This window comes from Pseudophryne corroboree, chromosome 9 (assembly GCF_028390025.1).
Source record: "Pseudophryne corroboree isolate aPseCor3 chromosome 9, aPseCor3.hap2, whole genome shotgun sequence".
Lineage (NCBI taxonomy): Eukaryota > Metazoa > Chordata > Amphibia > Anura > Myobatrachidae > Pseudophryne > Pseudophryne corroboree.
In genome coordinates, this window is record NC_086452.1 from 439,402,577 (window position 1) to 439,427,041 (window position 24,465).

General features: G+C 46.2%; 1 protein-coding gene across 2 annotated transcripts in view; it reads right to left on the reverse strand.

Moving 5' to 3' along the window:
* Positions 1-24,465, reverse strand: part of KLHDC8B (kelch domain containing 8B) — a 339,381-nt gene that overhangs the window by 262,997 nt on the left and 51,919 nt on the right. For both annotated transcript variants that reach the window (XM_063941084.1, XM_063941083.1), the window contains exon 2: positions 11,901-12,543. In XM_063941084.1, the coding sequence (XP_063797154.1) occupies positions 11,901-12,291 (391 nt within the window). In that variant the 5' untranslated portion in view covers positions 12,292-12,543. The remainder of the gene's footprint in view (positions 1-11,900; positions 12,544-24,465) is intronic.

The following is a 24,465-nucleotide window of genomic DNA, read 5'->3' on the forward strand; positions in this document are numbered from 1 at the left end:
CTGCCAGGGACCCTCATCGGCCAGCTCTGCAGGTATCATGCACTATCATGCCTGCAACTTGCCATAGGCAGTGGTAAGCAAACTGTATTATATAGTTGTGGAACTATCAGTCCCAGCAGGGTGTATTGGGGGAACAGGCACATAACCTGCACACACATACACACAGCCTGGACACACAGCTACAAAAAAACAAAAAAAATAATTATAACAATTTATATATATTATTATTTTTTTTATTTTTTTAGTCCATGGGGGCCCCCTGCTCTATAGTACTCCAGGCCTCCCGGGGCCTTAATCCGGCTCTGCTGCCACAGCCTAACCCTCCCTCCCTGCAGGCTAACCTTAACCTCTCCTGTCCACAGCCTGACCCTAATCCTCTCTCCCGTAGCCTAAACCTAATCCTCGCTCCCCGCAGCCTGACACTAACCCTCCCTCCTGCAGCCTAAACTTAACACTCCCTCTCCGCAGCCTAACCCTAACCTCCCCTGCCCACATCCTGACCCTAACCCTCCCGCAGCCTAACCCTAACCTCGAGCGTCGGGATCCCAACTACATCCCCTGAGGACGGCCATAATAGATAAAAATAATTGAAGTAAAATACTTTGGGGTTGATGTATCAAAGCTTGGAGAGATTTACAGTGCAGAGAGATAAAGTGCCAACCAATCAGCTGTCATTTTTTAAACACAGCCTGTAACATGGCAGTTAGCAGCTGGTTGGTTGGTTGGTTGGTTGGTTGGTTGGTTGGTTGGTTGGTTGGTTGGTTGGTACTATATCTCTCTCCAAACTTTGATAAATCCCCTTGAATGGGTGCTGAGTTCTGTCAGGCATGAGCACTCATTCCTCTCCTATGCTGAGGAAATATGTAACTGGCTTTAAACAAGTACATGAGTTGTAATCCTCACTACAGAAGAATGTGCTGACATCACTTACAGTACACAGAGGGCTGGGAAGTCATGTGGAGAAAATGGAAGAGAGCAGTGTCTGATGTAACCTGACTGCCTGACAGCGGGAAACTGCACATGCTGCACCAGAAAAGCTGCGTGAACCTTATTTTATGCAGAATATGTGACAATGGTGGGTGCACAGATACGCTTCTTCCTCCCTATTTACTGAAAGTGATCGTTTCCTCAGCATCTCCTCAGGAGTCCTAATAAGCTGACAAGTACGCAGTAACTGGCATAGTTTCATTTCTTTATATACAGTAGTGTGTTATTGTTTTTTAAATGACATGTGGAAAAGATGTACCAAGTCGTAGAGAGAGACATAAAGTGGAAAGAGTTAAAGTACCAACCTAACTGCCATGTTACAGGCTGTGTTTGAAAAATGACCTGATTGGTTGGTACTTTATCCCTGCTCCTTCCTCACTGACCTGCGAATCGTGGCAATTTGCTGCTATGGGGGCGGGGCTTAATGGCCTGTTATTCTCTCCCCCCCGCCGATGTCACCTGCAGCGTCTCCTCATCTGGCATCTACCGGAGAGAAGACCCACGAAGTCAGTAAGTACGCAGTAGATTGTACGATTGTTTATTTCTTTTTTAAACGGATTTCCTACTTTTCTGCAAAAGTGAAACTAAAATCCAAAGTCCAGATTTAAATCCCCTGCACATGTGACAATCAGCACTGTGCGTTTGCAGTCTTGTTAGTAGGTGTAATAATATTTTATAAGTACAGTGCGTGTATGGGGGGGGGGGGGGGGGGGGAGGGGGCTGGGAACAGTGGTGTGTCTAGACAATTTGGCTCCCAGTGCGAAATTTTAAAATGCGCACGCCCCCTTTTGTCATAAAAAAATGCCCCCCCACCCCCACACCCTCAGATATAAAAAATACAAATTTGCGCACACCTGAGGCGTGCTCCCTGCGAGGGGGTGTGACATCGCTAAAATAGGCGTGGTATCACTAAAATGGGCGTGTCCTCACAGGAAAAGACTACCTTACACTCCAGTTTTTGACCCAGCACCAACAGACCTTGGCCACCACAGGGAAAAAAACTAATTCCACCATATTAAGCCCCACAGTAATGCCCCCTGCACCATATTATGCCATATACCGCAATGCCTGTGATACATTATGCCCTGCAGTAAAGCTTCTAATTACTTTTAAATTACCTGTTGGTTGCCAAGAATTTTATGTGCTGGGTGTCATGCTCGTTGCCAGGGGTTTGGGTGTCATGCTTGTTGCCAGGGGTTTCATGCGCAGGGTGTCATGCTCGTTGCCAGGGGTTTCATGCACTGGGTGTCAGTGTCAATAACAGTCAGAAAGGTAGGAAGGCCCTGCTCGCAATCTTACACTCTATGGATGAGCCACCCTCCACGATGCCTGCAGCTAGATCAGACCATCAAGAGTTTTGCCAGTGCAGTACGAACAGCTGAAAATAATTGAATAAAGGAATCGGAGGCTGGGGGTGAGCCAGGCAAGCTTAATGCTGCATAGCTCTGAGCAATGGTTTACAAACTTCATATATGAAAACAAAATCCCCAAATCAGTTATTCATTTCTGATTTCTCTACAATTCTGTGAGAAATAGAATATCTCCAAAACATATATAGGATATGAGGGATAGTCATAACTGGAAAGATTTTATTAGGAATAACGATGGCCACCAATGTGGTACCCATCAATGGTGATTGTGCCACAAACCATCGATGGCCAGTATCTATCTATTCAGTGTAGTGCCATTGATGGTTTTATTATTATTTATTACTATTATTAGCAGTTTCTTATATAGCGCAGCATATTCCATTGCACTTTACAATTAGAACAACAGTTATAGAACAAAACTGGGCAAAAACAGACATAGAGGTAGGAAGGCCCTACTCGCAAGCTTACAATCTATAGGGAAATAGGCATTGATACACAAGGATAGATTCTATCTATTGTATAATGGTCCACCAGATTGCTAGGTTCTTAATGGGTTGTATGATATGATCACCCAGCAATGTTGGAAGACAAAATATGTAATGTTATGTGTACTGTACAGAGAGGATGTAATTAGATAGGGAAGCATTGAAGGTTTATGCGGATGGGTCTGGAATTTGATAGACTTGTCTGAAGAGATGAGTTTTCAGGGAACTTTTAAAGGTTTGGAGACTAGAGTTGAGTCTTATTGTGCGTGGGAGGGCATTCCACAGAGTGGGTGAAGCCCGGATAAAGTCCTGTAATTTTGAGTGGGAACAAGTAATACATGTGGATGAGAGACGCAGATCTTGTGCAGAGCGGAGAGGTCTGGTAGGGAGATATTTTGAGATGAGTGAAGAGATCTATATTTTATATTGAAAATGGTAGAATACGAGTAACCAGTGGAGGGACTGACTGAGCGGATCAGCAGACGAAGAACGTCTGTCGAGGAAGATTAGCCTCGCAGCTGCATTCAGAATGGATTGTAGTGGTGAGAGTCTATGTTTGGGAAGACCAGTAAGGAGACTATTACAATATTCAATGCGGGAGATGATGAGAGCAAGGATTAGAGTTTTTGCAGTGTCTTGTTTAAGATAAGGATGTATTTTGGATATGTTTTTTTATGTGCATGTAACATGATATAGAGACAGATTGAATGTGTGGAACAAAGGACAGTTCAGAGTCAAGAATGACACCTAGGCAGCGTGCTTGTGAGGTAGGGTGGATAGTCGCATTGTCAACAGTTATGGAGATATCAGGTTGGTAACTACTCTTGGCTGGCGGGAAAATAATTAATTCTGTTCGGGAAATGTTGAGTTTGAGGTGGCGAGATGTCATCCAAGATGAAATGGCAGACAGGCATTCAGTGACACGAACCAATACAGATGGTGATAAATCTGGGGAGGATAAGTAGATGAGTATCATCAGCGTACAAATGATACTGACATCTGAAGGAGCTGATTAGTTTACCAAGAGATGTGTTAGATTGAGAAAAGCAGAGGACCTAAGACTGAGCCTTGCTGTACTCCAACTGATAGAGGTAGAGAAGAGGAGGTAGAATCAGAGAAGTGAACACTGAAAGAGTGATTAGATAGGTAGGATGAGAATTAAGTAAGGGCTGTGTCCTGAAGACCTAGGGATTGTAGTGTTTGTATGAGAAGAGAGTGGTCAACAGTGTCAGAAGCAACAAGAGATCTAGAACAATAAGAAGTGTGTAATGGATTTTCGATCTAGCAGTGACCAGATCATTCACTAGTTTGGTCAGTGCCGTCTTTGTGGAGTGTTGGGCACGAAAGCCTGACAGAAGTGGGTCTAATAAGTTGTGGAAGTTAAGAAAGTGTGTAAGGCGAGTGTAGGCAAGTCTCTCAAGTAGCTTTGAGAGACATGGGAGCTGAGAAATGGGACGTTAGTTAGAGAGAGTGTTTTGGTCAGAATTGTATTTTTCAAGAATGGAAGTAATCATTGCTTGCTTAAACAGAGAAGGAAAGATACCAGTAGAGAGAGAGATTACAGATTTGAGTTAAGGTTGGGATAAGCACATGAGACAAAGTTTTACTGTCTTGTGATGGTATCGGATCAAGAGGAGAGGTAGTGGAGGATGAAAAAGTGCTGATACTTCATCTTCACTTGTGGGATCAAATGTAGAGAAAGTGACAGAAGGTTCAGGTAGGGAATTGAGCAGGTCACTGGCTGAGTTAGAGCATACCATCTCATCTCGGATTTTATCAATCTTATCGTTGAAGTAGGAAGCAAGTTCTTGTGCACGGATAGTAGCTAGTGGGGAAGGTGAGGGAGGGTAAAGAAGTGATTTAAATGTATTAAAAAGACGCTTGGGGTTGGTGGCATGGGAAGAGATGAGAGATTGGAAATATGTTTGTTTGGCAGTGTCCAGAGCCTGACGATAGGAGTGGTAGGTGGTCTGATATGTGAGAAAGTCACTTGGATTCTGAGATTTGCGCCACTGACGTTTTACTTTATGTGACAGTTTTTGTAGGTATCTTGTTCCTTCAGAGTGCCACGATTGGCATCTAAGCCTACGTGGAGTGTGATGGGTAGCTACAGCCACTTCATCAAGGGCACGCTCTAGAGTCTGGTGCAGGTGGGATACAGCAGTCTCAGGTGTGGTAAATGTAGAAATTGGTGAGAGCAGTTGTTGCAGAGAAGTGGAAAGTTGTTGAAAATTTAAATTGTTAGTATTTCTGCGGGTTAGCGGAGGCTTGCTTGTTTTTAGTGTCATAGAGTTTAGAGTAATGAAGGAGATTGAGAAGGTCATCTGGTTGTAATCAGAGAGAGGGAAAGGAGTGTTAATGAATTCAGAAACTGAGCAGAGCCTGGTGAACACAAGATCAAGGCAGTGGCCCTCCTGGTGAGTAGAGTAGTCTGTTAGGGTCTCCTGTCCTGTGCTGCCACGTCGTCATGGCAACCGGGAGACAAGTGCTAGTGGAGTAACCTGAGCGCAGCTGATACTCCGGTTCGGGTCTTTTGCTGTGCAGTGGTTATAGGCTCTGTGCACGGCAGGGGATCCGGTGCTGGTTTTTGTGCTCACAGTCTGTGAGGTCTGAGTGGGGCGTGGACAGCACCTGCTTTATAAGGCCTCTTTTCAGGGTAAGCAGATGCTGCTGAATCTTTGTTGGTTAGTCAGTTCATGAAAGTTAGCCAGTACTGTGTAGCTTTGTATTTGTTTGTTGCTTACTGCAAATAGGCCTGGGGATTTGGTATTACACTCTGCCAATCCAGACCTAGCAGTAAGACTGGAGTCAGTCGTTTAGCTTGCTGGGGTTCTGTTACTACTCTGTGAACTTAGCAAGTTTGCGGCTGTATTCTAAGACTTGCCTGTCTAATCCTGTCTCACTGTGCTAGGTGTCAGGGGTCAGTTTAGTGGCAGTAAGCTAAAACCTGTGCACTGCAAGTGAGAATTAGGATTGTGGAGATTCTCCTTGTGTCTATCATTCCATCTCTGACCAAGGAGTTTACTGCCACACCCGTTGGTAACCCTTTAGGGTTTTGCTGTTGCCCTTAGCAACAGCATTTCGGGTTCTCTACGTATTAAAACACAACATCTTGCTTTTCCATCTGAGCAGTTCTAATACAAGGGAGATACCCAGTTCCTTAGCCTCTGGGCTTCTCTGTTCACTTTGTGTGTATTTTGTTACCCTATCACCTTCTGTGTACGTTATGTCATATCCCCCAGTTTGTCTGTGAGTCCATCTGTTTTGCATAACAGTTCAAACACCAGTACATTCCTGCAGACACTGGAGTGCATAACAGTTCTGACACCAGTACTTTCCTGCAGGCACTGGTGTGCATAACATATTCAGCAGCCTAATACTCCTGTTGAAATTTTGTGGGAATATGGAGCATACCCCTCAAAATACGTTGCAACAGGTGGTCGATCAGGTGCAGGTCCTGACTCGACAATTTAATGATTTGTCCATTAAAATGCACACCTCCCAGGCTGCTGGCGGAGCTCCCGCAGCAGCAGCACCTGCAGGGGTTAAGGAGCCGAAAGTAAATCTCCCGGATCGTTTTTCTGGAGATCGCTCGCAGTTCTTTTGTTTCAAGGAGAGCTGCAAGCTATACTTCCGGCTTAGGCCTCAGTCTTCTGGGTCGGAGATTCAGCGGGTGGGCATAGTGATTTCCTTGCTACAAGGAGACCCACAGGTCTGGGCATATGGGTTGCAGCCTGACTGTCCGTCGCTTAAAAGTGTTGATGCTTTTTTTACGGCACTGGGCATGTTGTATGATGACCCTGACAAGACGGCCTCAGCCGAGGCTCAGATTTCGATCCTTAAGCAAGGGCGAAGGCCAGTTGAGGTTTACTGTACGGAGTTTCGGAGGTTGGCCCATGATACCCAGTGGAATGACCCAGCCCTGAGACACCAGTACCGAAGAGGTCTTTCTAACCAGATAAAGGACCAACTGGTACAATATTCCTTGCCTGATAGCTTGGATCAGCTCATGCAATTATCCATCCGGGTGGATAGACGGCTGAGAGAGCGTAGGCTTGAAAGGGAGACTGAGATTTCCTTCCTTCCCAAGGGAACCTCAGACTCTGAGGAATTTTCTGAGGAGCCTATGCAGATTGGGGCTACCCGCCTCTCCTCGCGTGAGAAGACGCGGAGGAGACAGCAGGGGTTGTGTTTGTACTGTGGGAATAAAGGTCATGTGGTAGTATCATGCCCAGAAAAGCCGGAAAACTTCAGGGCCTGAGGGTGATGGGAAATATCCTGTCAGGCCAGAAGTCAGAATTTCCCAAGAAGACTTTTATCATTCCGGTGACCTTGAAGATCCTCGGTCAAACTGTCAAGACTGAGGCCTTTGTGGACAGTGGGGCCGACGGGGTTTTTATGGACCGCCAATTCGCCCTGAAACACTCTGTTCCCTTAGTACCCTTGGCATCGGAAATTGAGATTTGTGGGTTAAACGGGGAACCATTATCCCAAGGTAAAATTACCTCTTGCACTAGCCAGATTTCTTTGTTTATTGGAGCCACACACTCTGAAAAATTGTCCTTTTATGTGACTGTCTGTACTTTTGCCCCATTGGTGTTGGGGTTACCCTGGTTAAGGGCCCACAATCCTCAATTTGACTGGGTCTCTGGGGAGATTCTTAGTTGGGGTACTGATTGTTTCAGGAGTTGCTTGAGCCTTCCAGTCAGGCTCTCGCAGCTAAGTTTGCCAGGATTGCCAGGGTGTTATGCAGATTTTGCGGACGTGTTCTCCAAAAAAGTTGCAGAGGTACTACCTCCCCATCGCCCCTATGACTGTGCCATTGATTTGTTGCCAAATGCTAAGCTTCCCAAGAGCAGGTTGTACTCCCTGTCACGTCCTGAGACTCAGGCTATGGCAGAGTACATTCAGGAGAACTTGGCTAAGGGATTTATCAGACCTTCACAGTCTCCAGTTGGGTCGGGGTTCTTCTTCGTGGGTAAAAAGGACGGTTCGTTGCGACCCTGCATCGACTTCAGGGAATTGAACAGTATCACGATTAAAAACTCATACCCACTGCCTCTCATTTCGGTCTTGTTTGACCAGCTTCGTACTGCCACCATTTTTTCTAAGATTGACCTACGCGGTGCGTACAATCTAATCCGAATAAGAGAGGGGGATGAATGGAAGACTGCCTTTAATACCCACTCAGGGCATTATGAATATTTGGTGATGCCTTTTGGGCTCTGTAATGCCCCGGCAGTCTTCCAGGATTTCATGAATGATGTGCTCAGGGAATATTTGGATAGATTCTTAGTTGTATACTTAGATGACATCCTAATCTTCTCCCATTCCCTGGAGGAACATCAGAAGCATGTACGCTTAGTCCTCCAGAAACTCAGAGACCACCGGCTTGGGGCGAAGCTGGAGAAGTGCGAATTTGAAGTTCAGCAAATCGCATTTCTAGGATATATTATCTCCCCAGAAGGTTTCCAAATGGAGGGTTCCAAGGTACAGGCAGTCCTGGATTGGGTGCAGCCCACTAGTTTGAAGGCGCTTCAGCGTTTCCTGGGCTTTGCGAATTTTTATAGACGATTTATCGCTGGATTTTCGTCTATAGTGGCGCCCTTGGTGGCACTCACTAAGAAAGGGGCGGATGTTGCTCACTGGTCTTGTGAGGCTAAAGCGGCTTTTGCCCGTCTCAAAAGGGCATTTGTTTCGGCCAAGGTGCTGCGACACCCAGATCCAGAGCGTCCTTTTGTGGTGGAGGTGGATGCCTCTGAGATGGGTATTGGGGCAGTGCTTTCTCAGATGGGAGTGTCTGATAATCGCCTTCATCCCTGTGCTTACTTTTCCCGTAAATTTTCGCCTGCCGAAATGAATTATGACGTGGGTAACCGGGAATTGTTGGCTATTAAGGATGCACTCGAGGAGTGGAGACACTGGCTTGAGGGGGCTAAGTTTGTGGTCTCAATTCTCACTGACCATAAGAATCTGGCATATTTAGAGTCAGCGAAGCGTCTCAATGCCAGGCAGGCACGATGGGCTTTGTTTTTTGCTCGCTTTAATTTTTTGATAACATATCGCCCTGGGTCAAAAAACATCAAGGCTGATGCGCTCTCGCGGAGTTTTGCTCCAATCCAGGAGACCACCGAGGAGCCGTTGCCCATTGTTTCCCCATCATGTATTAAAGTGGGCATTACCCAGGACCTCTTATCATTAGTCCTTAGAGCACAGGAGCAGGCTCCTCCAGACCTTCCGGTAGGTCTTTTGTTTGTGCCTCCTAGGTTAAGACAGCAAGTGTTCCTGGAATTCCATGCCAAGAAGTCGGCAGGTCACCCGGGTATTGCCAGAACTCGGGAGTTGCTATCTAGGGCGGTGTGGTGGCCCTCGGTGGCTAAGGATGTGGATCAGTGGGTTCGGGCATGTGACATCTGTGCCCGAAATAAGACTCCTAGAGGGGTTCCTGTTGGCCCATTACATCCACTCTCTATCCCATCTAAGCCATGGACCCACATTTCAATGGATTTTGTGGTGGACTTGCCCAAATCCTCGGGGATGACAGCCATCTGGGTTGTCGTTGACAGGTTTTCGAAGATGGCGCACTTCGTTCCACTGGTTGGGCTGCCATCAGCCAGACGCCTGTCTGAATTATTTATGCTGCATGTTGTGCGTCTCCACGGGTTGCCACTTGATGTGGTCTCTGACCGCGGATCCCAGTTTGTGGCCAAATTCTGGAGGGCATTTTGTTCCGATCTCCAGATTTCTGTCAGCTTGTCGTCAGGCTACCATCCGCAGTCTAATGGGCAGACTGAAAGGGTGAACCAGTCCTTGGAGCAGTTCCTCAGGTGTTATGTCTCCAAGTGTCAGACTGACTGGGTTGCTCATCTGTCCATGGCGGAGTTTGCCTATAACAACGCGGCTCACTCTGCTACAGGGATCTCTCCCTTCCTTTGTGTGTATGGGCATCATCCTAAGGCCAATTCTTTTGACCCCCTGGACTCCACGCCTGGTGGTTCCTCTGTGGTTTCGGTCCTTAGAGGTATTTGGCGGAAAGTGAAGAAAGCCCTTGTGTCTGTGTCATTAGTGACCAAAAGGATTTTTGATAAGCGGAAAAGACCCTGCAGCTTCAAATTAGGAGACTTCGTCTGGTTGTCTACCAAGAATTTGAAGTTGAGACAGCCATCTCATAAGTTAGGGCCCCGGTTCATCGGCCCTTATAAGATCACCAGGGTTATCAATCCGGTGGCATTTCAGTTAGATCTGCCCCGTTCTTTGGGTATCAATAAAACATTTCATTGTTCCCTTTTAAAACGGGCGATTAGTAATCCTTCTTCCAGTGGAAGACCTTCCCCTCTTCTGATACGTGGCCAGAGGGAGTTTGTTGTTGAAAGGATTCTTGACTCCAAGGTGGTTCGGGGTCGGCTGTCATTTTTGGTGCACTGGAAGGGGTATGGCCCGGAGGAGCGGTCGTGGGTGCGCAGTTGTGATCTTCATGCCCCCAGACTGATACGCTCTTTCTTCTCGCAGTTCCCCGATAAACCCGGTAGTAGGGGTTCTTTGACCCCTCGTCAGAGGGGGGGTACTGTTAGGGTCTCCTGCCCTGTGCTGCCACGTCGTCATGGCAACCGGGAGACAAGTGCTAGTGGAGTAACCTGAGCGCAGCTGATACTCCGGTTCGGGTCTTTTGCTGTGCAGTGGTTATAGGCTCTGTGCATGGCAGGGGATCCGGTGCTGGTTTTTGTGCTCACAGTCTGTGAGGTCTGAGTGGGGCGTGGACAGCACCTGCTTTATAAGGCCTCTTTTCAGGGTAAGCAGATGCTGCTGAATCTTTGTTGGTTAGTCAGTTCATGAAAGTTAGCCAGTACTGTGTAGCTTTATATTTGTTTGTTGCTTACTGCAAATAGGCCTGGGGATTTGGTATTACACTCTGCCAATCCAGACCTAGCAGTAAGACTGGAGTCAGTCGTTTAGCTTGCTGGGGTTCTGTTACTACTCTGTGAACTTAGCAAGTTTGCGGCTGTATTCTAAGACTTGCCTGTCTAATCCTGTCTCACTGTGCTAGGTGTCAGGGGTCAGTTTAGTGGCAGTAAGCTAAAACCTGTGCACTGCAAGTGAGAATTAGGATTGTGGAGATTCTCCTTGTGTCTATCATTCCATCTCTGACCAAGGAGTTTACTGCCACACCCGTTGGTAACCCTTTAGGGTTTTGCTGTTGCCCTTAGCAACAGCATTTCGGGTTCTCTACGTATTAAAACACAACATCTTGCTTTTCCATCTGAGCAGTTCTAATACAAGGGAGATACCCAGTTCCTTAGCCTCTGGGCTTCTCTGTTCACTTTGTGTGTATTTTGTTACCCTATCACCTTCTGTGTACGTTATGTCATATCCCCCAGTTTGTCTGTGAGTCCATCTGTTTTGCATAACAGTTCAAACACCAGTACATTCCTGCAGACACTGGAGTGCATAACAGTTCTGACACCAGTACTTTCCTGCAGGCACTGGTGTGCATAACATAGTCAGACCATTGGGTGAGCCCAAGAGAGGAGGTTAGAGAAAGGAGTTTGGAGGCATGAACAGATTGTGGACTGTCAAGAGCTATATTGAAAGCGCCCATAATGATGGTGGAGATGTCAGAGGATAAGAAGTGTGGGAGCCAGGCAGAAAAATCTTCTATCATCAATGTTTTATCGTCTATGTTTTTGCGGCTGCCTCTGCTTCTGACTTAGAGCCGGGGGTGGGGCTGAGCTGCAAGCAGCAGTTCAGCCTGTGAAAGAGGCGGGACATCCCATTTCCGACTCTAACACACAGTGTAAGAGGAGGGGGCAGTGCAGGGCTGCCGGCTGACAGCTTAGCAGCTCTGTACAGCAGCAGCCCATAAATTAATGGAGAAAAACAGAAAATAATTGGGCACACAGCTACCATCGATTGCTGGAAACCATGTGGTTCTCCACCATCAATGGTAAAAAAAAAGAGAAAAAATCAAAATCAGTCATAAACCATTGTTGAACTGGAATCATTGATGTTCGATGGCCACCCCTAATTAAGAACAATAATAAAATAGTAGAACAATTCTTACCTTTTTCGATGGCATTGATCCCCATAGATGGCTGACACAGTGGAGCTTTCTTCTCCCATTTCCCCTCATCGCTGTTGTATATTTCCACAGATGCCAGCGGGCACTGCTCAGAATTCATGCCACCAATCACCAGGACCTGTTTACCCACGGCCACCGCAGCCGCCCCGGCCCGGGGAGTAGGGAGTGGAGGTAGCACAGCCCATGTTTGTGAAACCACATCCAGCATTTCCACCGTGTCCAAAGGCAGTCCAGATTTACTACATCCTCCCATGACAAACAAGCAGCCATCTTGGTATACTGGTGTGCAGTAAACTCGGCAGGTTGGCATTGAAGGGAATACCTCCCAGTAGAGGGACAAGACGCCACTGGAGGCCATTATAGAAACCGGCATTGTAGTTAAGTAGAGATGTGTTATACCGGGCAGCCAACGAAGGGTAAAGATCCCATTTATAATTACAAGCCGCAGCTCCCAAGGAGTAAATAATATTATTCAACATCTGTTTACCTCAGGCAGAAATCAATATATCCAGTAGAGTTCTCCAACGCTGATCAATCCTCAGTAAACATAAAGGTCAGAGACCGAGGATGAACAGTGGCCGTGCACTTGATGTCCTCAGCTTGAGCGAGACATTAGGCTTTTGCTCTAGAGAAAAGAGAAAGAAATCAATACAACAAGGAAAAGAAACCTTGTTAGCCAGAAAAGTACAGCAGACACACACAAAATCAAAGGTGATTTATAAGTAATTCAGGATTCTTCTGTAGAGGTCATTTACTAAGCTACAGGGCCATGCAGCAGATGCATCTACAGTACTTGCCCACGTGACTTATACATAGGTCTACATTCCAATTCTGGGAACTGTGACCCCTACTATCAGTAGGCACCATGTACCGGTCCATTTGGAAAATCATGTGGTAGAAATTTGCAATCATTTGATAAAAATTCTGCAGCTTCACACATTTTAGCATTAGAAATTTTTCACCATATTTTTATCTCAAACCTTATTTGATCCTTATTACTTTGTAAGGATATCCTTATGTCTATCCCATGCGTGTTTAAATTGCTCTACTGTTTTAGCCTCTACCACCACTGATGGGAGGCTATTCCACTTGTCCACTACCCTTTCTGTGAAGTTATTTTTCCTCAAATTTCCCCTGAACCTCCCCTCCTCTAGTCAGTGGCGCCAAGAGAGGGGGGGAGAGGGTACAAATTACCTAGGCCCAGGTCTGATAGAAGGGCCCAATGGGGGCCCAGGTCCACACCTCCTGTGATTAGGCCATGCACCCTTAAAAGTACTGAGCCCAGCCAGGCTCTCTACTGCCCTGGCTGGGAGTCATGCCATGCACCTGTGAGTGGGTGCTTCTCATGTGCTAGACATGCCCCCAAAGAGATGTGGCAATGCCCCCAGCATGCTGTGGTCACACCCCTTCCAGGGAGGGTGGGGGGCCCAGGAAGTTGTTGTACCAGGGCCCAAGATTTCTCGGTATCCGGACTCCAGGTCGACAGCACAAAGGTCGACACACCTTAGGTCGACGCCAATTGGTCGACACACCTTAGGTCGACATGGACAAAAGGTCGACAGGAACAAGGTCGACATGGAAAAAGGTCGACATGGGTTTTTCACAATTTTTTTCTTTTTTTTAACCTTTTCATACTTAACGATCCACGTGGACTACGATTGGAACGGTAAAGTGTGCCGAGCGAAGCGGTAGCGGAGCGAAGGCACCATGCCCGAAGCATGGCGAGCGAAGCGAGCCATGCGAGGGGACGCGGTGCACTAATTGGGGTTCCCGGTCACTCTACGAAGAAAACGACACCAAAAAAACATAAAAAACTCATGTCGACCTTTTTCCATGTAGACCAGGTTCCTGTCGACCTTTTGTCCATGTCGACCTAAGGTGTGTCGACCAATTGGCGTCGACCTAAGGTGTGTCGACCTTTGTCCTGTCGACCCTCAGTCCCAGACCCAGATTTCTCTTGGCAGCCCTGCCTCTAGTCTCAGTACATGTCCTTGTGTCCTATTGCTTCTCTTCATTTGAAGAATGTTTCCCTCCTGGACTTGGTTAAAAACCCTAGGTATATGTGATAGTTTCTATCATGTTACCCGTTCTCTGCTCCAAACTATACATATTGAGATTTTTTGCCACCACAGAAACGGGTAAATTTACTAAGGAGGGAGTTTTTTTTTAAGAACTGGTGATGTTGCTCATAGCAACCAATCAGATTCTACTTAATATTTATCTAGTTGCTTCTAGAAGATAATGGAATGTTATTGGTTGCTATGTGCAACATCACCAGTTCTAAAAAAAAACCTCCCACCTTAGTAAATGTATCCCTATGGGCCTGTTTCATAGATGGACGCTAATGGTATTGAAAACCCCATAGTTACAGTAATTATGAGTGCCTGATATCATTATCTTCTGTAGGACTATTTTAGATAAAGCCTTCCCAAAAGTAGTGATTTATATTAAATAACCAAAAGGCATACTCTCTACGTTGATTACCTTATTGGCTATGTAATACATTGTAATGACATTCATTTGCATGTCCCAGATGCATCCATTTGGTTTATATTGTTTTCCTTTTCTTCTTTATATTTTCATAATTAATTTCCTGGTTTTGATTCTCCCCCCCCCCCCCTCCCCTTTTATTAAACATAAATGGGTTTGTAAATCCTTCTACACTGTAGGTCTTATTCAGACATATACGTAAATCCGATGGTTTATGTATATCTCTGATGTTTGTGGGTCTGACCTATTTCTGCCGTCGACCTATGGTGTGTCGACCAACTGGTGTCAACCTAAGGTGTGTCAGCCTAATTGGTGTCGACCCTGAGTCCCAGACCCATTTTTCCTACAGACACCTCCTGCTGCATTTGCATATTAGGGGGAGATGTACTAAGCAGTGAAAAGAGTGGAGAAGTGAGCCAGTGGAGAAATTGCCCATGGCTACCAATCAGCATTGAAGTACCATGTATAATTTGCCTACTATAAAATTATACAGAGCAGCTGATTGGTTGCCATGGGCAACTTCTCCACTGGCTCACTTCTCCACTCTTTTCACTGCTTAGTACATCTCCCCCACCGTTGTACGGTAATGCACAGCCGCTTCCCTTCGGCTCTGCAATACCGTACATATCAGAATCAGGTCCTGTTTCTGTTATTTACCGCCATTTTGTCAGCTGAGCCAATATTAAAATGCAGCCAATCACTTCACTTTGTGCACAAGTGATGTCACGTGCTGCTAGTGAACTGATAGGCTGTATTCTCATGAATAAGGCTTTCTGCCCTCCAATCAACTTCCTCCATATTTCTTGAAGGAAAAAAAAAAAACATAAATCAACCTCAACACTGTCAGACCCTAAAAACTTCTCTCTTACCAGCGGCAGTCAGCGGACATCTTTCCTATTCATCTCTGCAGTCAGTAGGGTATTATGGAAACTGCCACAGTGTATAAATGCTTTCTGCTCCAGCCTTGTGTATTACTGGCACACAGGGGACAGAATACCTTCCCGTATTAGTTTCTGAGTTTTACTGGGGCGCTTACACTAAGCTGTTTTCATGGTGCATTATTTAAGTGACACAAATGTCTCTGCTTCCTAAGCCCTGGTTTCTTGATCAATTATTAAGTAGTTGCCACACTCCTTGCTGACGGTCGTCTTATGATCTACCTGCTCTCAGAGTACACACAGCTGTTTTCATAGCTGTATAAAGGTGCATGAACCGAACTCAACTACCTGACAGCCCCAGGGTCAACACGCGAGAACCTCAAGGTGCCAGGTAAGTGGACTGATCATTCGCTGCCTGATGTTTAGCAATACTCAATGGATCTTGACCATTCCTGTAATTCTACATCCAGTCGTTTCTTTTAGTTGCAAACATTTTTAAATATTTTTAAAGGGACACCGTGAGGTCGAAATGCGTGGTACCTGGGGATTATGTAAGCATAACAGCTGAGCAAGGCGACGACGTACGTTTCAGCATTTTAAATAATAAGTAACTTCTAATGGCAAAGAGTATAAGAAGCGTCGCCGGGAACTACGTAGAATGAGAGGAGTTGTATTGCGCTGATGATCAGTGTTGAAAAATCTGAATACTTCTGCTGGCAAATCTCTAAAATTTGGAATGTCTCTGAAAATTAGGGACAGGTGACAATATGCACATTGTGAAACTGCTATGGCAATCCCCACGGGTGACTCTCTGTGTACTTCCCTTACTTTGTCTTCAGTGCTAAAACCTCTTATGGTCACAGTGAAATGGATGCCTTGGATTACCAGGGCACACTTTATGTCACTTGTGAGATAAGGTCATGACATTGATTTTAATTTAAAATACAGGCTCGGAAAAGAGAAATGCATCCTTTATGAAGGGCACTCAATGCACCTGGCAAAGTGTTTTGGTTTTGGCACAGGGGCACTTGAAAGGTCTGCCGACTCCAGATCAGGGACAAGGTTACCACTTGCTCTCAGAAGATACACAGTGCATTAGGGTAATGGTCACATCAAAGTTCACATTTGCAGCCCCCCAAGTCCATGCGCCAAATCCAAGATATTCTGCAGGCTGGGGACACAGTGTATAATGCCAAGTCATTTTTATTCATGAAAGAGTCTAGACAAACAAGAAAGTACAAGCAAAGTTCTACATATGTAGACCTCTGGGATCCTCCAACAATGACACAGTTGTTTTCGATGCCCCATTGCCTAAATGAGATTCTCTCTGGGTTGGGAGCATCGACAACAAAAGATGTGCTTTCAAAACAGACTGCACATACAGGACAGAAGTCTGGAGCCTTTTTAGCGCTCTTGAGAGGGTCATCACACCCCAGGTAAGCAGACCTGTACATTATATTATTGCTTCAGCCTAAAGCTAAATGTTATATTTTGAAAGGAGTTCTCCAGTTTCTGGTAGAAATGATTATATAACACAGCTGATACACACAGTTGGTATATACTGAACATAGGCCCTCATTCCGAGTTGTTTGCACGCTAGCTGCTTTTAGCAGCTGTGCAAACGCTAATCCGCCGCCCTCTGGGAGTGTATCTTAGCTTAGCAGAAGTGCGAACGAAAGGATCGCAGAGCGGCTACAAAATAATTTTGTGCAGCTTCGGAGTAGCTCCAGACCTACTCAGCGCTTGCGATCACTTCAGACTGTTTAGTTCCTGTTTTGACGTCATGAACACGCCCTGCGTGCGGCCAGCCACGCCTACGTTTCACCAGTCACGCCTGCATTTTTATCTGGCACGCCTGCGTTTTTTCACTCACTCCCTGAAAACGGTCAGTTGACACCCAGAAACACCCACTTCCTGTCAATCACACTGCGGCCAGCAGTGCAACTGAAAAGCGTCACTAGACCTTGTGTTAAACTACATCGGATGTTGTGAAAGTACGTTGCGCATGCGCATTGCGCCGCATACGCATGCGCAGAAATGCAGATTTTTTTTTTTTTTGCCTGATCGCTGCGAACGAAAGCAGCTAGCGATCTGCTCAGAATGACCACCATAGTGATGCGAAGAATGAAAACATATGACCCTTAGGTCTACAGATTTTTATAGTTTATCTATACGTCACTTCCTAAACGAGACCATTTAGAAGGAAAGCGGCACAGGGGATTTGTGACGGAAAGAAGACCTGTCCATTAGGTGGCATGTACTGTACGCTATTGACACAAAATGATTAGAAACTCATTATCATTAATTTTATGTTACATGGAAAGTGCTGTGGGAAAAGAGAGAGTGGTCAAGGCTTTATATAATTTGCACCATCAAGTGAGTGGGACAAGCATGTAATCAAGCCCCCCTTCCCACCTCTGTCAACTATATGGTAGTTTGGCGGTGTCATCACAACTCTGCCACTAGGCTTTGCCTGGAGGTGGGTGGAGCTTGATGACGCGTTTCACATCATGTTCCATCCCACACTGCTTAAGGTAAATGCCTTTGAGGGAATTGCCTGCTCTGTTGGGATTTTTGAAGGTCTACTTCTAATTTGGGCTTGGAGGAGTAGGCAACCATGAATTTAGCCATAACACAAGGCCTTGCCCTATGTGACCATGAGAAATTGTTATTGTTGGGACGTACATATGAAATATATATACAGTCTTAAATACTTATCCTCCAAGGCGGTACCAGGGAGATCTCTGGAGGTTGCCTTTGTGGGCCACTGCAGTCATCCCTCTACAGCAGCAGACACACTGCGTGTATGTGTATATATATATATAATATATATATATATATATATATATATATATATATATATATAAAATCTATCACAAACAATGGTGGTATCTAGCGCTGCACCCACAGTAACAAAAGTCTGAGAGAAAGAAAGTTTGTTGAATGTAAACAGTTCTTATAGGTCTAAAAAGTCCTTTGTGATTTTAGTTGAGTTCTACGTCATGCTGTCATGAATCTGGTCACTCAAACATCCCCTAAGTTAAGGGTGCCTGCTCGTCTCCTAGTTACCGGATGTTTCCACCGATTTTAATAGATCTGAAATAAATAAGTGAGAATAGCGCCCTCTGGTGTAGTATATCACGGTTCTTTAGTACAAATGTCCACCACCTATATTACATACCCTATAGAAAGGCTGTGTACCGTATATGGTGGTACAGAACCACTTGTTCAATCGCATCTACTGCCTGAAGTGGCAGTCCCGTAGGTAACACTATATCGCAGACTTCTCCAATCTTATTTTTCGTATTAATCATTGCCTCAGAGTATATATGAAGAGCAGAAAATAGAGCGCCCAATAGTGTAATACAATTCAACAACATTTATTGTCACACAACATAAGTATAAAATGCCCGTATGGAGGAAGTCCAGCCAGAGAGCGTAAGGGCCGAAATGTGTTGAGGGTATACTGACCTTAACCTCCAGATAACATCTCTTGGACTAAGAGATCTACCAGACAAGCCTTATTTGTTTTATTTTGATGTACGGGGAATGTATACTTATGTTGTGTGACAATAAAATTTTTCCAATAGGGACATAAGGCGCATGCCTTGTGGGGAAGGAACATGACAAGATTGATCCCAGAGAAAGCCCATGCTATGATGCTCCTTCTAACAGATATATATATGGGCTTTTTAACTTGAGAGCTTGTTATTCAGTTACAATACCCTTTATTAAATAACACATTTCAATATACTGCCATACCCAGGATTCAAACCCATAACCTGTTGCTTTTCGGTCAAACACCCTACTCATTGAGCTATTTGATCCTGCATAAAAATTAAGAATACTGTATGAAGCTACTGGTACTTTGTAAAAAAAATAATCAGCATTGCAACTGAGCAGATCTATGTAGTGTGCAGCCACACATACAATCTCTTGCAGCCACACACTACATAGATCAGCTCAGCCGCAATGCAGATCATTTTTTTCACAAAGTACAAGGTAAGCTTCAAATTGTTAGAATTCTCTATCTTAGAATTATCTACCTTTCTATGCAAGGGCAGATTGCGCATTCAAGAGAGTGTCTGACTGCAATGCCACAGGCGATGGGTTTGAATCCCAGTTATGTCAGCATCTTGAAGTGTAATAAAGAACAGTTGACTGAATAATAAAGAAATCTCAAGTTGAGTTCATGAATGTTGTATAGGTATTAGCGGCAGAAGGGGTGGGGATAGGAGGCATTTGTGGGAGGTAACGGGAGACTGGTGACTCAAACACAGGAGTGTCACTCATTTTAGGAGCGTGCCGCAGCTTGTGACTGTGATTCTGTACCCAGTCACAATGGCTCCAGCGTCTTATTGCCAATGCCATGCTGTGCGACTATAATGTTATTAAGAAGGTCGATGTTTGACCGATGTGTGTCCGATGGTTGCGTTTTTTTGTATGCACGCACCAGTTCAAACATGTCGTTAATGGGCATCTTAATACGAATCCCGTCGGCTGCAACATTTGCATATTTCCTCACAGCCACTGCGCTCAAACTCTCAGTTGCGACAGCATTTTGAGCCCATTTCTGAGTCAGACCCAGTCTCGGTTCGTGGCCTATTGCAGTGTGCTGAGGGAATTTATCATGGTTCTTCCACACTGAAAAGATGCCTATTTATAAACCTGTGTAACTTGCAGAGAGATAAGTATTATTTTCTAGCACCGCAAAAAGAAAATGAACTATCGACTACATTTATGAAAACAAATATTGCAGAGGCAGCTGAGCATTACTGGCCTGGAGCAGTAAAAGTAACTTATTAATGCCTCGGACGGATAGGGCGCTGCAATAATGAACATCTCTTGTCGCTGGCAATATGACCCTGTATTCATATAAAGCGAGTTTGTTATTAGTACAGCAGGTCTCAGTGCCCCAACTGCTGGCTGACTGCTATGCATCACCTAGCAGTGAGTGCTGCATCACCTAGCAGTGAGTGCTGCATCAGGCACATATCCCCTGCGCACCCTGCATTTATGCTACACGCAGATAAGCCAGGGATGCTTTATCATTTGGTATTATTACTCCTGCTGTATTACACTACTGTGCACTCTCTCTCTGCCTGTGTCTGCAGAACGTGTCAGTACATGAAGGGTGGTAATTGCAGGGGCAGCCGCTGTCCTGCTGGAGGTCATAGTGTCTCTTTTGGTGGAGATTCATTCAGAACCCAGTGGAATAAATTTGACAGCAGCCTAGAATATATTTTACACACACACACACACACACACACACACACACACACACACACACACACACACATATTATTTTTTCTCTAACGTCCTAGTGGATGCTGGGGACTCCGTAAGGACCATGGGGATAGACGGGCTCCGCAGGAGACATGGGCACTTTAAGAAAGAATTTAGTTCTTGGTGTGCACTGGCTCCTCCCTCTATGCCCCTCCTCCAGACCTCAGTTTGAATCTGTGCCCAGACGAGCTGGGTGCTTTTCAGTGAGATCTCCTGAGTTTGCTGAAAGTATTTTGTTAGGTTTTTTATTTTCAGGGAGATCTGCTGGCAACAGACTCCCTGCATCGTGGGACAGAGGGGAGAGAAGCAGCCCTACTCTCTGAAGATAGGTCCTGCTTCTTAGGCTACTGGACACCATTAGCTCCAGAGGGATCGGTACGCAGGATCTTACCCTCGCCGTCCGGTCCCAGAGCCGCGCCGCCGCCCCCCTCGCAGAGCCGGAAGACAGAAGCCGGGTGAGTATGAGAAGCAAAGAAGACTTCACAGGCGGCAGAAGACTTCAGTCTTCACTGAGGTAACGCACAGCACTGCAGCTGTGCGCCATTGCTCCACACACCTACACATACTCCGGTCACTGTAAGGGTGCAGGGCGCAGGGGGGGGCGCCCTGGGCAGCATTTGGGACCTCTTTTGGCAAAGTTAAACATATATACAGCTGGGCACTGTATATATGTATGAGCCCCCGCCAAGAATTGCATATTTAAGCGGGACAGAAGCCCGCCGCCGAGGGGGCGGGGCTTCTTCCTCAGCACTCACCAGCGCCATTTTTTCTCCACAGCTCCGCTGAGAGGAAGCTTCCCAGGCTCTCCCCTGCAGATACACAGTAGGAGAGGGTTAAAAAGAGAGGGGGGGGGGGCACATAATTAGGCGCAAAAAACAATATAAACAGCAGCTACTGGGTTAACATTAAGTTACTGTGTTATTCCTGGATTTATAGCACTGGGGTGTGTGCTGGCATACTCTCTCTCTGTCTCTCCAAAGGGCCTTGTGGGGGAACTGTCTTCAGAAAGGGCATTCCCTGTGTGTGTGGTGTGTCGGTACGCGTGTGTCGACATGTCTGATGAGGAAGGCTATGTGGAAGCAGAGCGGGAGCAAATGAATGTGGTGTCTCCGCCGACGGCGCCGACACCTGATTGGATGGATATGTGGAAGGTTTTAAATGATAATGTTAATTCCTTGCATAAAAGGTTAGACAAAGCTGAAGCCTCGGGACAGTCAGGGTCTCAACCCGTGCCTGATCCTATGTCGCAGAGGCCGTCAGGGTCTCAGAAGCGCCCACTATCCCAAATTGTTGACACAGATACCGACATGGATTCTGACTCCAGTGTCGATTACGATGATGCAAAGTTACAGCCAAAATTGGCTAAATCCATCCGTTATATGATTATAGCAATTAAGGATGTGTTGCACATCACAGAGGAAACCCCAGTCCCTGACAAGAGGGTGCATATGTATAAGGGAAAGAAGCCTGAGGTAACCTTTCCCCCCTCTCACGAGCTGAATGAGTTATGTGAAAAGGCTTGGGAATCTCCAGATAAAAAACTGCAGATTTCCAAAAGGATTCTTATGGCGTATCCTTTCCCGCCAACGGACAGGTTACGCTGGGAATCCTCCCCTAGGGTGAACAAAGCTTTAACACGCTTATCCAAGAAGGTAGCCCTGCCGTCACAGGATACGGCTACCCTCAAAGATGCTGCGGATCGCAAACAGGAGGTTACCCTGAAGTCCATTTATACACATTCAGGTACCTTACTAAGGCCGGCAATCGCGTCGGCCTGGGTGTGTACTGTAGCAGCATGGACGGATACCTTATCTGAAGAAATTGATACCTTAGACAAGGATACTATATTGTTGACCCTGGGGCATATTAAAGACGCTGTCCTATATATGAGAGATGCTCAAAGAGACATTAGTCTACTGGGTTCTAGCATAAATGCTATGTCGATTTCTGCCAGAAGGGTCCTGTGGACTCGGCAATGGACAGGTGATGCCGACTCAAAAAGGCATATGGAGGTTTTACCTTACAAGGGTGAGGAATTGTTTGGGGAGGGTCTCTCTGACCTGGTCTCCACAGCTACGGCTGGAAAGTCAAATTTTTTGCCTTATATTCCCTCACAGCCTAAGAGAGCACTGTATTATCAAATGCAGTCCTTTCGATCACAAAGAAACAAGAAAGTCCGAGGTGCGTCCTTTCTTGCCAGAGGCAGGGGCAGAGGAAAGAAGCTGCACAACACAGCTAGTTCCCAGGAACAGAAGTCCTCCCCGGCCTCTACAAAATCCACCGCATGACGCTGGGGCTCCACAGGCGGAGCTAGGCCCGGTGGGAGCACGTCTTCGAAATTTCAGCCACAAGTGGGTTCACTCCCAGGTGGATCCCTGGGCAATAAAAAATGTGTCTCAGGGATACAAGCTGGAATTCGAAGAGATGCCCCCTCACCGATACCCCAAATCGGCTCTACCAGCTTCCCCCCACGAGAGGGAAATAGTGTTAACTGCAATTCACAAATTGTATCTTCAACAGGTGGTGGTCAAGGTTCCCCTCCTTCAACAGGGAAGGGGTTATTATTCGACCATGTTTGTAGTCCCGAAACCGGACGGTTCGGTCAGACCCATATTGAATTTAAAATCCCTGAACATATACCTGAAAAGGTTCAAGTTCAGGATGGAATCGCTGAGAGCGGTCATCGCAAGCCTGGAAAAGGGGGATTTTATGGTGTCTCTGGACATAAAGGATGCATACCTTCATGTCCCCTTTTATCCACCTCATCAGGCGTACCTCAGATTTGTGGTACAGGATTGTCATTACCAATTTCAGATGTTGCCGTTTGGTCTCTCCACGGCACCGAGAATATTTACCAAGGTAATGGCGGAAATGATGGTGCTCCTGCGGAAGCAAGGGGTCACAATTATCCCGTACTTGGACGATCTCCTCATAAAAGCGAGATAAAGAGAGCAGTTGCTGAACAGCGTATCACTTTCTCTGGAAGTGTTACGGCAACACGGCTGGATTCTAAATATTCCAAAGTCGCAGTTGGTTCCTACGACTCGTCTGCCTTTCCTGGGCATGATTCTGGACACAGACCAGAAAAGGGTTTATCTCCCGATAGAGAAAGCTCAGGAACTCATGACCCTGGTCAGGAACCTATTAAAACCAAAACAGGTGTCAGTGCATCACTGCACTCGAGTCCTGGGAAAGATGGTGGCATCATACGAGGTCATTCCCTTCGGCAGGTTCCATGCGAGGACCTTTCAATGGGACTTACTGGACAAGTGGTCCGGATCACATCTTCAGATGCATCGGTTAATCACCCTATCCCCCAGGGCCAGGGTGTCACTCCTGTGGTGGCTGCAGAGTGCTCTCCTTCTCGAGGGCCGCAGATTCGGCATTCAGGACTGGGTCCTGGTGACCACGGACGCAAGCCTCCGAGGTTGGGGAGCAGTCACACAGGGAAGAAATTTCCAAGTTCTGTGGTCAAGTCAAGAGACTTGCCTTCACATCAACATCCTGGAACTAAGGGCCATATACAACGCCCTGCGTCAAGCGGAGAACTTGCTTCGCGACCAACCGGTTCTGATTCAGTCAGACAACATCACCGCAGTAGCTCATGTAAACCGCCAAGGCGGCACAAGGAGCAGAGTGGCGATGGTGGAAGCCACCAGAATTCTTCGCTGGGAGGAGAATCACGTAAGCGCACTGTCAGCAATGTTCATCCCGGGAGTGGACAACTGGGAAGCAGACTTCCTCAGCAGATATTGCGCCAGGTCAAGAGACCCTCAGGCAGTAGCTGTGGACGCCCTGGTGACACCGTGGGTGTTCCAGTCGGTCTATGTATTTCCTCCTCTTCCTCTCATACCCAAAATGCTGAGGATACTAAGAAAAAGAGGAGTGAGAAC